General features: G+C 33.1%; 1 protein-coding gene across 2 annotated transcripts in view; it reads left to right on the top strand.

The window, feature by feature from the left end:
- The window catches only part of LOC124369965 (fatty acid-binding protein, muscle-like), a 30095-nt gene extending 23888 nt beyond the window's left edge, over positions 1-6207 (top strand). For both annotated transcript variants that reach the window (XM_046828198.1, XM_046828197.1), the window contains exon 3: positions 5222-6207. In XM_046828198.1, the coding sequence (XP_046684154.1) occupies positions 5222-5275 (54 nt within the window). In that variant the 3' untranslated portion in view covers positions 5276-6207. The remainder of the gene's footprint in view (positions 1-5221) is intronic.
- The last annotated feature ends 11502 nt before the right edge of the window (positions 6208-17709 follow it).

The following is a 17709-nucleotide window of genomic DNA, read 5'->3' as shown; positions in this document are numbered from 1 at the left end:
GCATTTTACACGTACATTTGTTCACGGCAGGCATTGTAATAAACCCTACCACCCGTCTAAAACAGTATTTTTGTTGATGTAAGATGTATAAGAAAAACTGCCAAGAAATACTTTAATAAACTGTAAGAAATAACAATTAACATAACTTATTTTACAACTTTATAAACACATAACACAGAGTGACATTAGTTCAAAATGGTAGCTGACATAGTGCTGAGTTTATTTTTTTTATTCGTTTATCTTTCATTTTATTTTTTGTATCATTGGTCTCAACGTACATTAGACGGCTCTTATTCTTTTTGTTTTGTTTTTTTGTTTTGTTTTTTTTAAATAAACATTAATTATTTAGCCTGTTTAATACAATTAAAGATGCAATTATTTTGACTTATTGTTCCATTTTATAACGCCTATAAACTTTTTCTTCCCTAATTCTGCGTTCATAAAATTTTTCACAGTTTCACGCTTTAAAACATTCGACAGAACTGTAATAAAGCGTAGTTAGATTATTTAACTCATTTCCCCTAATATCATGATTTACAATAAAAGTTAATCTTTTTAAAATGGTAAAGTTTTAATTACAATTCTATTCCAGTTACAAATCAACTTAACCCTTAATTGATTGTAACAGGATACACTTTTTACTTTATAAATCTCATATCGTACTTCTATTCCAGCCCAATAGCGGTTTTCTGTACGGACGTCAAAGTTTGCATTTTTAATGGCTGTGAGTGCTCAGAAATGGTTGGTGACTGCCAGAATTGGAGAGCAAGTAGAGGAGGCCGGCACGTAGGAGACGCACCCATTTAATGAGGATATAATAGAATGCCTGCTTAAATTATATTGGCTTAATAGCGTCTATTGACTTCAATTAAAGGGGCTTTCCAGTGATTGTGTCTTGTGATTGGTCTGTGCGCCTGCGCCCTTCCGTCCGACTCCGCACAGACGCATGTACTCCCCTACAGTACAGTTCCTCAACCTCGTTCGTGCTTTATTACACTTCGTTGATGCTCGTTTATAAAATTGGGACTAAGAACATCATTAGATCAAATCAATTCATGTAGCGTTACATCGGAGATATGCGTAATAAGACAGGAAAGTTTGAAAGGATTACAGGGTTTCGGACCTTTTCCATCGTTACATATTATAAATGGTATAACACAACGTTTCGAGAATTGGAATCTATCCTCTTCGTCAGGTGCGGGAGGTATTAATACATATTAATACATACAAAATAAAAAACAGACAGAAATAAAGAAAAGGGTTCAAACCACCCCCACCTGAAGAATAGGATATATTCAAATCCTCGAAACGTTGTGTTATACATCTTATAACCTATAACGATGGCAAATGTCCGACATCCCGTTATCCTTTCAAGCCAGGAAAACTGTCCCTCCTGCGTTAAACGTTACGATCAGTGTTGATATTTTCATATAGTATTTTAGGACACGGTTAGTGTTCACATATATTATTGTATATGATCACTGAAATCGATATTTATATTCGTACATGTTACGAGAAATATACGAACTCAGTGGATACTATCGTATTGCATTGTCTGTAAATATTAACATCCTGGTTAGCTTTTCATATTGTTATCAGACCGTTTCTAAAATGTCACGGTTGTAATAACGTCCCAGAGAATATATACCGAATATAGAGAGTACATTGAATACAGCCGAGTGGGTTCATCTCGTCGGACCTAGATCGCGTTAGTGTCGGTCATGCTGGCAACCTTTTATAAATACTCTAATTAACGAAATATATCATTCTTAATGCTCACACCTTACTTGTATTTGTGCCTTAACCATCTTAACTATCAATTCTTACTTGTAACAATAATGTTTACTGAGTTTAACAGTGCAATATTATTGTTCTTTCCGTATTATAAGTCGTGCTTAATTTTTTTAAATCCTTTTTCCAATTCCTCGCTCAATCTTTTTCTCCATCCATATGCAAAACCGCTTGAATCCCATCACAAAAGACTAGATCTAACGTAAACTGTAGCGATACACTCTGACATTCATCCACACACAAGGATCCGCCCTCAGAATATATACAGTTGGATCATTAATCCTAAGCGTACTCCGATGTTATTAAGTCTGTTGTGGTAATCAAACAACCGGAGAAAAATAAATAACAAAAACGTCGGAAGTTTATTCAATTGATTGAAGCGTTAGCGTTAGTCATCATTGTTGGCGTATGTTGGTAGGACGCAAATGTAATTCCCGGAATCCATCCAAAACATTGTTTTCATCACAGTACTTTTGTTGGATTTTCCATATTTAAAACAAGGTCTCGGAAACAAAGTGAATATTAAATCATCTTTTGTGTCAATCTGTTTTGGATATCGATTGTTAATGTCACTAAAAAAAGAATGTATAACTAGAAGTTTATATTCTGTGTAGTTCCTAGAATTAACTAGGAATTTAGACGAAATTTTAACCTTAACAACCGTTGTTACAATTTTGTTTGACAATTTAGGTTGTTAGGCCACGGGGTCAGTGTAAATGTACTTGTGGGCGCTTCTCAATTAATTATATTGTTATTATTATAACAGGTTTTTATATCGAACTGTTTTTTTTTATAATTTGTTTTATTATTTAAATTCTCCGCTGCACGTAGATTTTAGATAAAACATTTATGCAGTTTTCAAAAATTAGCCTCTGTTCATCTGCATTACTAATGAGGTTTTATTTATTTAAACAAAGTCTAGGTGAAAAGCAAACGAAATTCTCCAATGAAAAGGTTTAGTTCTAAATTATCTTTATTCTCTCTTTTCCAAGAGCTGCAACTAAAAGATTTTTCGTGAAGTAGCGTAAATTCTTGGAAACATTTCGTGTTAATAAATTATAAGCAAAGTACCTGTCTGAGTTTAAGTTATGATCTTGTCTCGCTATAATGAGACATCCGTTGCCTAGTGTGATGTGAGGTTGCTGTGAAGCAAGTTTCCTACAAGTTAACATTAATTTCGGGAGGAAATTAGCTCGAGTCTGTTGTGAAACTAATGCTGAACAGGTGGTGGTGATGCCAGAATCTTCATAACAGAGTTCACTAGTTGATTATTGCACGTAACTATTTAATTAACTTAGACTTCTTTGGTGGTACTGATGCAGATTAACGGTCCTCATTCACTTTCTAGTAATCCTAATATTTGTTGTAACCGACATATTTCACTGTTAGTGCAATATCTTCGATAAACCATCGATTATCGTTCGACACATGACTCGAACATAGTAACACGATAAAATCACCGAACATACCGTTACAACCGATTACTACTTTAAGTGTGCGCGTAGGGTAATCACTACACGATGGGGATACGCACATAATGGATGTCACATTCGCCCTGATGAATGATATTTAATCTATGCGTAGTGCCTGAAATGAATATAAAATCAACTATACAAAAATAATAATATTCGTTTTCCAACCAACTTACCATTGACACGGCTTCCTGAAAATGCCGCAGAGTTACTGATGGTACGCCCTTAACTTAGGCTTTTTGCCAATACATTGTTGGTTTTCGATCACTAATAAATGTGATATTTGTTTAATACCAGGATTTCATTATTTTCTTATTGCACCTACAACCAAAATCATGTGGTGCAATCGGATTTAGGTTGAGACAATGTTAAGATTGTAGCGTTTTCAGATAACTCATCTGAAGGCAAAATAGAAAAATAATTTTTATCTCTTCTCGAGGAAGTACAGGCGTTTTAAGTAGGAAATTTATACATTTCTCTTTAGGCCTGAATATAATATATCCATAAATTCTGCTTTAACAACTCCTTTTGGAAAGATAAGAAAACCTTTTTCTATTTTTCCTGTATTCAAAAAACCACTTAAGGGTGCAATCAAATGGTATCTTAAAGGGCAGCAGGGACCGAAAAACGAATAAACCACCGTCATCTTAAGGCGTTTACTTTGTGCATACTTATCGGTAGCTAGGATAAATACTGCTTCACTTATTTAATGAAATTTTCTGGAAATGTTCAGAATACAATGCCCAGTGGTGGGATATAGAATTCCGAAAGTATATAAGGATAAATTTCGCTCGATTTCACATAGTTTGTAACAGTAAAACTGATCACATTATTTAAAAACTGAATAGGTTAGTCGATTTGCAGATCTTTCTACAAGAGAAAAGACTGAAAACGGGAATATCCTTTCAATTATCAGCCATGAATATTTATCAAGGCTTTGCCAGATAAGAAGCAAAATAAATTATTCACTGTGAAATTAACTTATTTTATCACGCTAATTTATTACCAATGTTACCGTTCATAAATCCAATTATTTATAAAATTATACTTCATTATATTTTATCGACTAATATCCTGATTCAAATCTGTAAACAAGATTTGAGTTTTATGAGCGTAATTTCTTGTAATTCTCATTTTAAACGTTGGCTTTTTATAAATATTTGTCTCTTGAAAAAGATCATGAATTAGGCTACGTTTAAAATTGAGTGGTGGTTTTAATTTTCTTCACAATATTATGTATCAATTATTGTTCTCAATCAATTTGCCATTTGCAATATAGGTGGTTTTAATACTTTAAACCTCTGCAATACTCATACTCAATGTGGAGTGGAATTAAATAGCATACGGATGGAAAAAATAGAACGATATTTTTATTGAAGTTCGTTTTGATGCGGCTTGTCATTTTTAATATATTTCTGTAAAACAACTATTTCTGTATTGTTTGATTTTAGTAGCTCTTTAAGGAAAGGAACACAAAAGACACTGCTTTGAAATTTCGATGTAATCTACTACAAAAACTATGCAGGAACTGTAAATGTCTAATTTAGTTGTATCAACTTCTTAGCTTTATTAGAGATGTAGCCTCAAAAAGTGTTTGATAAATATGTATAACACAATATGTATAAACCTTTTAACACTTTTTGTAAAACTTTTATTTTCATACTATGTACATTTAGATGATGAAATGTACCTGCAGATGAAATCCCAGATTTCGAAATGTACATAGTATGAAAATAAAAGTTAAAAAAAAGTGTTAAAAGGTTTATACATATTGTGTTATACTCTTAGCTTTGTTTGCAGCATATTTTAACACTTCATACATTTTTCAATTTAAATGTTTTACTTGAGTATTTTGTTTTGATACGCTGCATATGCATAATAAATAGAAGTGAAACATACAAATGATTATTTGTTCGTATTAATAATAAGTTATTTAAAATGTAATTTTTATGTTCCAGACTCTGACCGTGGACGATGTGGTCTGCACTAGAGTGTACAAGCCTGTAGAATGATTCTGCCATCCTCTGCTACTTTACTCTATTCATATTTAATTATATTTTAAGAAACTTTTATATTTTCTCACAGTTTGTAACACGATAAGTGGACGGCACTTTACATATTACAAGGTGTCCAAAAAGACCCGGGGCGGTGAAATATTTTTATAGTTGTTTAAGACAGAGATACAGAACTCGGCTCATACCTACTGGGAGAAATTAATTTAACACACCCAGTGGCCCACTTCTTCCTCAGCGGACGGGTACACAAGGAGGCAGAATAAATTTTTAAAATGTAAGCATACGTTGGTATACACACCAGATTAGTTGAATGTTCAGTTAAGCAATAAGAATAATAAACTACTAATCTTTGAATCATTGTCATTTAATCCCTAGATTATGCCATCAATCGCTCTAGTTTTGCCTGTGAATAAATTTATCAAACTACCGTGACCTTGGTTATGTGTACCTAATAATTATAAATTCAAGCCATCTATAAACGGCTGCCATTTCCGGCTCGGTAGTCTGTTTGAGGTCAGGTTTGCAGCATTGCACTCATTGTATTATTAAAAAACTTTAATTTAATGTGCACACCAACCTATGCTTACGTTTCAAAATTTATTCTGTATCTTTGTGTACTTTTCCACTGAGGAAGCAGTGGGCCACTGGCTACACGTGTAGTTAGATATTTTGGTCCAGTAAGTCTGTTCCGTTTTGTAGCTCTAGCTTAAATAACTTTTAAAAAATACGTATTTAACCGACTTTTTGGACACCTTGTATATTTTCTTATGTAATCCTAAGTTTTAATACTGACATTAAATGTACGTTTGACTGATATAAGAATTTTGAATTTTATGCTATATTAATTGCCAACTATAATAATCTAGAATAAAAGACAATAAATGGTGTATAAAATATTAAAAATATTATATTGTGAAAAACAAAAGCAATTTTATTTAAGCTACTCAATGCATACCTTGTCCCTATTCATTTGATAGAAGCGAAGGTAAGAATATGGATTTTGGCTTTCTCCAAAAATAACATAATTTCACTCAACTCATTGCTTCATATTGTAAAACACGAATCGTATGAATAAATATGATCACAGTTTAAAATTCAATTAGTAATAAAATTTTACTTTTCTAACAGCCCTGTTTGTACTTTGCACACTTAAATAAGTGCAATTGCCTGATGAACGAAAAAGATATTCATGGAGCCATAATCTTTAAATCTAGAATGTTATACCTTACCTATATAGGTCAGCTGCACTAAAGTTCGAAAAAGATATATATTCACATTGGAATTATCTGACATGTTCTTTGCTCATTAGTTATAAATTTTCTCATGATTATTAACCCTTACTTTGCATGTAACTGCTACTATAGCTAAAAGACCTATATATTTTGTTTCTTGTAAAGTCGTTACTCATATATGTATGTAAAGTGAAAAATACTTTTATTCAATTTCCCACAAGCAGAGTAAACTACAGTGCGTGGGCCCTGAAGAATCAAAAACCTTATATCCAGACTTCCAAAACTGGCCGCCGAAACTCTTTCTGACGGTTGTTGATCATTAACTGGTACCATGGTGTACTTAACCCTTTCAGGGCCAGGACCAAATATGAGATGTTGCAAAATTTTTTCACATATCTATCCCCTTGTGACTAGTCAAAAGTGCCAGGCTAAAATTGGCGATTTTGCAGTCTCTTAGATTAAAATTTATAACTTTTCATAAACATTAGAGAATGACCTAAAAGTTGCACCAAATTACTCGTATAGATATATACTATCAACAAAAAAATATAAAGATGTAGTTTTAAGTAATTTAAAATTTAAAAAAAATAATGTTTTAATGGATTACATAAAAAAAATTTAATTTTTTAATTTTTTTCGTAAATAACTAAAAAAGGAAAAATAATTTTAATGTAGAAAGCTATGTTATTATATTGTACATTTATAAAGGAACAACCATACAAAATTTTGTGTTATTTCTCTCATAAATAAATTTTTTATGACACATTTTGTATAAATACGCGTAATTGTACTTCGCAACAAGTGATAAAGCAACTGACTCTTAACTGCAAGAAACTTAAAATAAATATTCACATTACGGATGTACCGGTAAACAGATGATTGTAGGATCCATAAGCAGTTTCAATACAGTTAAAAACACTATTTACCAAGAAATATTTACACAATTTTATTTGAAATTTATTTACACTTTTTCTATTTACAAATATACTACTTACAATTTCACTCCCGTGAGATCGCAAATTGTCAGTCATTGTAACTACTACACACAATAGCTAAGCAGGTAACACTACTAATATTTACAACCACAAAATAAAATAATGAAGAAGAATCCAGCATACAATGGTACGATTGCACTAAAGCATAAAGAATTAACAACAATAGATCGAGTCACCTGATAATGTCACGTGACAATTACGAAATAAAAATGCATAGACCTCCAAAATAAAAATTATATTCATATTAAATATCTACAAATATACCAGGGAATAAAAAAACATAAAACTTTAATCATTTGATGTCGTATTTTTTAAAGAAAATTACGAATATCAATATATTGCCGCCTGGCGCTTTTCGCGTATGTCACCGACGGCAATATATTGCCGCCTGGCACTTTTCAGACACGATCTATGGCGGCAATATATTGCCGCCTGGCCCGGAAAACTCCTTTTTCACATTTAATATATTTAAATAATTTTATAAAAAGTGTCATCTGTATATGTAGTTATGTGTAATCTCCATAAAAGAGCAAAGAAGATAGCACAAGATATCTCCGAAAAACTGACAGACGCGTTAACGAGTGGAGAGGCGGAATTCACGAGAAGCGATGCGTAAATTCCCCGAACTGAAATTCCGCGTATCTGACTATACGAGCCGAGGTTTAGCAGAAATTCGGTCCGGAATAAAACATTTTTTTGCGATATGATTGAATTTTTTACAGGTTTTCTGCCAAAGCCTACCCTTTAAGTTACAATTAGCTCTTCAGCAACATCTATTCTTCTCTTAGTATCTGTGTTCAGTTTCGAAGTTTATCTAAAGAACTTAGAGACATCCTGTTATAGTGATGTATTTCCTTTGATCACTAAACATAACAATATACTGTCTAGTGGTCTTGATATGAATCATTCGTAGATACTGTATATCATCCTTACGGGACAAGCCAATGTGCCCGGTTTTACGTGGTTCGCGTACCCGCCACCAGAGTCGCAATCATCACTTGTCTTATCCATCAGCCCCAATTGCTTTGTCGGTCGGTGGTAGACGGTAGTCGGAACTGCTCTTTCACTATTCGCCGATCACTAATAGTATGTGTTACTAGCGTTAGCCGTTAGGTAGCACATAGACTACATCGAGGGATTTCAAATGGAAATAATTGATAGCATTGGAAAGTTTATCTTTTCAGAATGATTTATAATCAAGGCCAGTGGTCAACCGACTTGCTAACAGCGGATGGGTTGGCTAACGTACCACATTATGGAGACACTCAGCTAATGCATGGCATGCTTTCTTCCTCGTCCATTTTGATCCTATCTTAAAAAGAAAATGGATGACCGTTCGGTCTGCTTAAAACACGCTCATATAGTATTGCCCTATAGTCGATATAAAAGTGATATTTTATAGTAGTGTAAAGATGTAAAATGCTATTAACAGTTTCAAACATGTCATTCGTATTTTGATTCGGCCTCTTTAGTTTTTTTTTATATAATATTACATACGCAATAAAATTATCTAAATTAAATAAGGACTAACAAAATTGGTCAATACACTTCGGAAATACAGACAACGAAGTTCCCATTTGAGCTGTGACTGCACAAGCACGTGTGAGAGCGCTTGGTGCGTCGAGGGTTTGAAATTCCTCAGGGGCCACGGTCCTCTTGACAGATTATGCATAATTTCTTCTAGTGAAACCCGAGATGGTGTGAGAGCTAAGAGAGAGTATGACAGTGAGACTGGTGAGTTAGACCACAGGTAACAAAACCTCAGCAACCGTCTAGACCACAAGAGGGGTCTATAGCCAGATCGCCCAGCCAGGTGCCTGGGTCAGCAGAGCTAAAAAAACATATGCACAGATGCCAAAATATGACTCAATCCCCCTCCTTTCACATGTCACATATTGGATTAAACCGTTTCCACACAAACAGAGTTGAACTTGAAAATTGATTATAGTGTTCCATAGCACCTAATTTCACAGGGCTATGGTGTTCCATAGCACCTAATTTCACAAGGCTATTGTGTTCCATAGCACCTAATTTCACAAGGCTGTCAGAATTGCACAGCGCCTACTTTAAAAGCACTGACGAAGATTTTGCTGTGATTTATTTGATATTGTCAAAAATTGGACTGATTTAAAAGTTTAAATGCAAACATTGCTACAAACTTTCGATTTTAAAACAATTAGTTCTGCATAACTTTGAATGCCTGTTGAATGGGATTGGTGCAATCTGTCAGCCTGTCGTATGCCACAGAACATGACAAAGTAGCTTGATCAAACAGCCGGTCGTTATGTAGAGTACAGCGTATAAGATTGATTGAGTAATTAACGTGCTGCTTTACATACTCATATACTGCACTTGGAGTAAACAATAATAATCTCTTTCCTTCAACATGTTCTAAAAAATCTATACAAAAAAGGTTTAAAATTTGTAAGAATAGAATAATAAAGTAGCACACGCTCAACCAAAAATATAAAATTATATACAGACCTATCCAGTAAGAAAGATTTTGGATCCTTAAGTATGGTAGCCCACAGGAGTAAATGCAAATACCAACTCAAATTTGATATTTATTCCGCTAATCAAAACGATGCAGTAAATACAGTTCAGTCCATAACTACAGACATGTACCATACACATAATTAAATTTTTAATCTTATCTTTTTATTTGCAAATGTCGTAATTAATTAATATGACATTGTGCTTGAATTTGATAACTGTACTATTTCGTGTAAGTGCATCGCAATAATGCTACTCTAGAGTTAACTAAGGAATAGAACAAGTATAATTTATCCGGTTACATTAGTATTAAGTGATAAAAAAGGTTTTCACTAAAAATGTATTAAAGGCCTACGGATCAAAGTGAAATCTAAAGTGCAAAATTGTGCTCTATCAAGTTGAAAGGATAAATATGTATTGTCAACATTATAACTTTTATTTGTTAAACATATCCGTGGTATATGTTTATCTAGAAGCTCACAGATCGCATAATAGGGCAATATGTCCCAACCTGAACCTTCATGGCCAGTTTTAAAATGCACTAAGGTACTTATGATTAATGCTCTTAAGATTATAAAAGATTTCATATTTAAAACCCACATTTGCGACATGGGTTCGTTGATTGTAACGATATGCGTGGTCAATAATAATGTCCAGTTTGAAAGCCTTTTCACTGAGTTGAATAGATTCTCTTGTAAACGTTTTTTAAATGTTGGTTACAAACCGGTTTATAATAGCCATAATTAGTGTGATGTGTGTAATGTGTTCCACATATTTGAACCAAATCCAACCCGTGTACAGAAGTACAGTGAGAATAGTCTCGAGTTTAGCTAAGCTCTCATTAATCGACTCCTCAGAGATTCATATCTGTCTATATCCCGTGGTAAATATTCTATTGGAGCTATCATATATTACTTGTATCTGATATTCTAAGTTAATGCCGATTTACTTGGAATAAAAATCACAAAATAATGCGATTTTTCTATATACTCTTGTTTTACCTGACAGAAATCATACTTCATCACTTCAACACGAGTCATTAGTCTAAGCCGTTGGAGTTTGAGTCTAAGTTGAGATAGCGCAGATTCAAATCCTATCTGTGACCGTAGCGCTTTTTATCAGTACTATAGACCTTGTACTGTATTGACTCTCCCCCTTATCCTGTTTGATAAGATCCTCGCACAGGCCAGTGGCTCAAGAGGACGGGCAGAATAAGTTAAGGAGATCGGCCTCACCTTAAAAAATTAAAACGTTTGATGTTAGTTGGACTATTTTTTTCAGTTTATACTTCATTGTATAAATTATAATTGGTTATATTTCATTGTTTTGGTTGGAAAACATCTATATTAATATGAATATTTTTGAGGATTTTTCCTTTCGTCCCGAAAAAACAAAACAAATTTATATTATAACCATTACGTGAAAGCTACTTATCAGACAGATAATCAAAACGATAACGTTTATCATGTTGTATGTTTTAATGTACCTTAACCAATGGACGGGATTATCACTCGTATGAGACAAGGAGCAGGGAAAACTACCGAACTGGAAGACACAGGACGGTAGTTCTTGAACGTTTGCTCTCATAGACAGGGGTACATCTCATCAACAGCTTGGCAAATGAAATTTTAAATTCGCCTACGCTTCAAGCATTTAAAACTCATTTGAAAAACTGTTTCGTGTTGGACGCGATTATAGAACGAGTTTGTGATTTTTTAATTTTCACTAAAACAATGCTTTATGCAGATGACTTACAATTGTATATTCATTCTTCTGTAAATAGAATAGTTGATGCTGTTAATTACTTGAATTCAGATTTAAGTACACTTTTTCAATGGTGCAATAACCATGAATTAAAACTTAATATTGCAAAGTGTAAACCAATAATCTTGGGTACAAGTAGATTATTAAATACAATAAACCTTGAAAATATTCCTAAAGTCATAATTGATAATAATAAATTAGCATATGAAGACACAGTAAAAAATCTAGGTTTAAGAATAATGAATAATTTGTCATGGCCAGATCAAGTAGATTACATACATAGAAAAGTGTTCCAATGAATATATCAGTTTTGACGTTTATGTTTTAATCCAACAGAGAATGTTAGAAAGATGTTAGTTTTGTCATAAGTACCGGTATTTCCACTTTTTGATAACCCTAGTGTTGCTTTTTTTGATGTAAATAATACTCTTTTAAGTAAGTTACAGAGAGCTCAAAATGCTTGTATTATATTTATTTTCAAACTAAGAATAGATCAACATGTAACTAATTATTATAGGCAATTGGGTGTTATGAAAATAAAAGAAAGATTAGAGTAGGCCTATAATACGCTGTCTTTAGCTTACAAAACAATTAAAAGAGAATAGCCAGGATACCTATATGAGAAGTGTAAATTTATGAGAGATTTACATTTACGCCAAACAATATTTGGTGAAAATACCTTGCAAAATCCTTTACATAGAACGGTAATATATGGCGTATAACTGGGAGACCGCCCAGAAGATCTAATCCCGATTTAAGGTGGGAAAAAGAGCGATGAATGGAACAGGAGTGTCAAAATCTATGTATAAATGAGAGTTCGATGATGTGGCATGTGTGTCAAAATTATTATACACTTGAATTTTGCTATACAAATGTGCTCCTTGTGTTGCAGCAGATCAAAATCAGTAACATGCCACGCTCCAAACATTCGTAACAAACATACTGAACCTTTTCTGTCAATTGACTAACACGACATTCACACTATTTCTTGATATTTTTATTTCAAAAGAAAAATTAAGGTTGTAGAATTTTTACATTTTACATTACAAGCTCGAGGGATGTTTTGGCTAATCGTGTAGCCACTAGCGCTGGGCACTTTATATCAACTACTAGGCGATAAATATTTAGGTAACGTTTCTGCCTTAGTTTACATCATTTCAATATACCAGCCTACTATAAATGAGCCATGGACAACACTTTAGATGTGTCATAAGTATGTAGAAACTATTTCCAGTAAGTACAAAATAGTTAGGGAAATGCGCTTAAAATAATTAACGTTGATTTCCGTAGCAATCAAAATTAAGTATTTGTATATTTTTTCCAGTAAAGTACAGCCATCAATTATAACAAACTGTACATGTTGTCAATTTGTAATAATATAATAAGTCTAAACTGAACACTAAAATACCAATATAATATTGTTATTTAAATATTAAACCTAAGGTCACACTTTATATTACGAAATCAAAATATATGAACTATGGGAAAATTCTGAATAGGTAGATTGCCTCAGTTAGTTTTGGGGTTCGAGTTTGGATTATATGAAAACAACAGAAATAAAACAAAGACTTTTAGAAACCTCATTCAAAACTATGAGTAATTTATTTAATGAATGATGACAATAACTACAAATCTTCACCAAAACAGAAGAATATAAATGCTGGGCTACACCAATTTGATAAATTTCAAGTAAGATGAATGTTGTAAGAAAAATCATTATTCCTGTGCTTACTGTATTTACTTGCATATTGAATTTTATGACTATTACAGGTCACAAATATATAATGCCAAAACATGCACAAAATCTCTATACTTACTTGGTCAATATTGTATTTCCCCAATTCTCCAAAATCTTTATTTTTGTAATAATCATGACGCAAGTTTATTGTTGACGATGGATGATTTAATAGGAGAAGAGGGTTGGACATTTGCTATCGTTAATGTTTAAAAGATATAAAGTAACGTTTCGAGGATTGGAATCTATCCTCTTCATCGGTTATTAGAAACGTAAATCAGGTGTCAAAAAATTTGTATTTGCTTAACCTTATGCGTTAAGGACTTTTTTCACACCTTATAGAGAGGACAGACTCCAATCTTCGAAACTAAATCTGCAAATTTTGCAACATTAACGACATTAAATGTCCGATAACCTGTTATTTCATTAATAATAGAGAACTGTATGTTTAATCCGACCATCTATTAAACGCTCCTTACACACTGTGGAAGTGTTTACGGACCTTCGGAATTAATTAAATTGAATTATAAATATCCAAAATTCCAACTCAAAGTGTTGCTACAAGCAATGCGATATTCTTAATTATTTAAACGTCAATTGGAATCAGGAACTAGCACGAAACTAATGCTGTGGGTCTAAAGTCTATGGTAACATAACATTCCAGGGAGCCGACCGAGTACCCATAAACACCAGCGAGACACCAGAATTTGTTTTCAAATTTGAGTAAATTTTAATATTAGTTGCAGACTGTACAGTACAATGTTATCCACTGAATAAAGAAAACGCAACATTTACACTAAGCGTTTATTGCAACTAACGTGATTTTTTTGCGAACCCATTCTACTTTTCACATATTAACTCAGTGTTAATTTATTCCAAAACAAAACTCCTTCTATTATATAAAAATGCATTATATCACTAGCGCTATTGTTGACTCTGGAAACAAAAAAAAACTTAATTTATATACTTCCATAATCTGTTAGTACAAAATCTATCATTAGTTTGTCACATACATAGCTGAGTGTATCTCCATTTAAGTCTACAATACACAAACTGTATTTAAACCCCTTAACCCTATTGAGGGAACAAGAGATAGTAGCTTCAGCTGTGGGAGTGTGTACTAGAAGGTTTACTTTTCGGAAAGGGTTTTAAAGCGGATTACGACAAATTGGTAACATAATATTCACTGGATTCTGAACTCTGAAAGGGTGACAGCAAATGCTATACAGCATTTATATGACTCTTTCCTTATTATGTCAACTACTTTAGATATGTTAGTTGTACTAAAATGCTATCGTGTTTTTAATCAAAAAACGTAATATATATAGTTTGAATTATTTGAAAGCTATAAAAAAATGAAAAAAGATTTTTTTAAAAACTTATTCAAACGACGAGTAATTTATTTAATGAATGATGACAGTAACCAGCAACCTTCACCAAAACAGAAAAATATAAATCTTGGACAACGCCAGTTTGATAGATTTCAAGGAAGATAAAAGTTCTAACAAAAATAATTTTTAACCGGTGAAAAATAGACGTTTTTACTTCTAATTGAATTGTACAACAATTATAGCACAGAAGCATTTAATGTCGAAATATGCGCAAAATCTCTATAGTTACTTAGTCAATGTTGTATTTCCCCAATTCTCCAAAATCATTATTTTTGTAATAATCGTGATGCTTTGTGTAAAGTTTACTGATGATTTAATATGAGAAGAGAGTGTTGGACATTTGCCATTGTTAATGTTTCAAAAAAAATATGACGCTAAGTTTCGAGGATTGGAATCTATTTTTTATTATTATTATTATTATTATTATTATTATTATTATTATTATTTATACAAAAGGGAGAAGCCGATCTCCTTTTATGTCTTATTCTGCCCGTCCTCATGGGCCACTGGCCTGTGCGAGGATCTTATCAAACAGATTAAGGGGAGAGTCGATACAGTACAAGATCGATGGTACTGATACAAAGTGCAACGGTCACAGACAGGATTAGAATCTGCGCTATCTCTAACTCAGACCCAAAGTCCAACGTCTTAGACCATTCGGCCATCGGCACTCCCAATGACCGGACAATATAGGAATTGGACCGGACATTGTATTGGAATCTTTCCTCTTCATCAGTATTAGAAACGTGTGTATTTACCTGTATATGTATAATCGGCTAAAATATATGAACGTCAGAGCTTCAGTGTATATAGGATTTATATTTAGTACGAGCATAGTCTCTGGTTTAAATTTAAAAATAAATATATTTCGTTATGTTTAGTTTGACGTAATTTTAAAACTATTCATATGTTGAATTTTTAACAGTGCCTTTATGCTGGAAATAATGGTAACAAACGTGTACATTACCAATCAGCAGTGAAACCTTTTTTTTAAGAACAGGTGAATGGAATAGTAATTGAAGTTTACGTGAAGTGTAACTGAATGTAATCTAAAATATATTGTAACACCTGAATTGCAAGGTTCGTTATTCACGTAATTTCATAAAGGCGACAAAACGTTTTCCCCAAACTGTCGAAGAACGGCAACAAAGAATTTACACAGTCTATATAAAGCCTATAACCTAACGGTAAAAAAGTATATTTAGGTTCATTTGATCAAGTTTGTACCACAGATCTCAAATTGTTCTTGAGTAAAAAACTTATATTAAAATTAAAGGAATGTATATTTTCAATTCAAAATCACAAAGAGTACCCTAAGTTTTGAATGAATGATAAAATTGCAATTCTCTATAGATGTAAATATATTACCGTTGATTAAATATACGATTTAGTATAATCCAATCAATTACTGATCTTAGAGGTAATACTCGCCGATCGAAAATTGATACCGACGACTTTAGGCTGTGTTGGAAGCGCCGGCACCCCAGGTTTGAAGAACCCCAAGGATGATTTGTAGTGATGTTGACTACTAACAATAGAAATCACTGACGTCAAGGATGTTTATGGGTGATTTTGCTATTGTGATTGTTCCGCCTGAAAGGTAAATGACCCCTGCTCCTCTGTAGGGGGTGACGAGGGTGCGCCTGAATTAGCACTCCCTGGACATAGCACCCCCTCGCTTGTGACCTCAATCTGACGCCACGAAAGGGGGTCTAAATCAGCGCAGTGATCATGTCCTTACTTAGCACCCCTTTAGAATAGGGGTTCCTTATTCAGCGCCTTGACCGCGTCCATGTCTTGATTGAGCACCCCTTAATTCTATTTGCAATAGCTACGGGCTCGCTTCGCTTGCTTATTCATCTAATATTTTAGTGACTGCAATTGGCTTTTTGGATCATGTTAGTGCCTGGTCACTCTTTTATTCCTTTAACTACTGTATATTTTCCGTGCCACAATGTCCAGAAATCTCAATTATGGAAATCACCTGACGTACATAAATTCAAAGTTTTGTCCATTAAATTGAATTTTATATCAATGTTTAAATCATATCCATTATACCAAAAATGGAGCATATATAATAAAAGTCAGATAATAATGTACATAGTCATTGCTGTTTACAGTAGGTACACTACTTCTCTCGAAATGCTTGGAATTTCATTTTCGTTGAAAACTCTGGTATCTATAGGTTTTCATTTTTCTCCATAAAAAGCCTAATTTGAACTATTGTGAGCATTTTTAAATAAAAAGCCTCACCGGTCCAGCGGTTCGTACCAACGAACAATATTTAATTTTTATTTATTTGTATACAGTCACAGGTACATTTTTATTACCTTGTCCTAGTAAGCTGCACTTACTTAAGTTATATGTTTTATACATCTATATGACCACGTGTTGCAGCATTTTACATCTAGCATAAATAATGCGTAAACCAAGCACATTATTTATGCTATTCCGCTACAACATACTCAATAATTACTCAATAAATTACTCAGATAAAGCCCTGATGACGACATGGCAATTTTTCTCTAATGCAATTTGTTGGAAAACGTTTTAAATAGAGGACTACTTTTAACCATTGAAATAGTAGCAGATTTTAGATTTAGTGAATTGAGTCTTCAAAGAAGCAACTTCAAATTGCATTGTTTCTAATTGAAACTCAATTAACACGAACGGCTGTTATTCCTTTCCATTACCGCATTTAATATAAAATAACCCACAATAATTTTTTACATATAGTGTTAGTTTAACTGACCTTTGCAATCACTTGACATTAGTAAATATGTCATTTATATGCTTAAAAAGCTTTTTAGAAAACATTTCG

This window comes from Homalodisca vitripennis, chromosome X, assembly GCF_021130785.1.
Source record: "Homalodisca vitripennis isolate AUS2020 chromosome X, UT_GWSS_2.1, whole genome shotgun sequence".
NCBI lineage: Eukaryota > Metazoa > Arthropoda > Insecta > Hemiptera > Cicadellidae > Homalodisca > Homalodisca vitripennis.
Note: the sequence above shows the minus strand (reverse complement) of the source record. Positions and strands in the feature narration are given on the sequence as shown.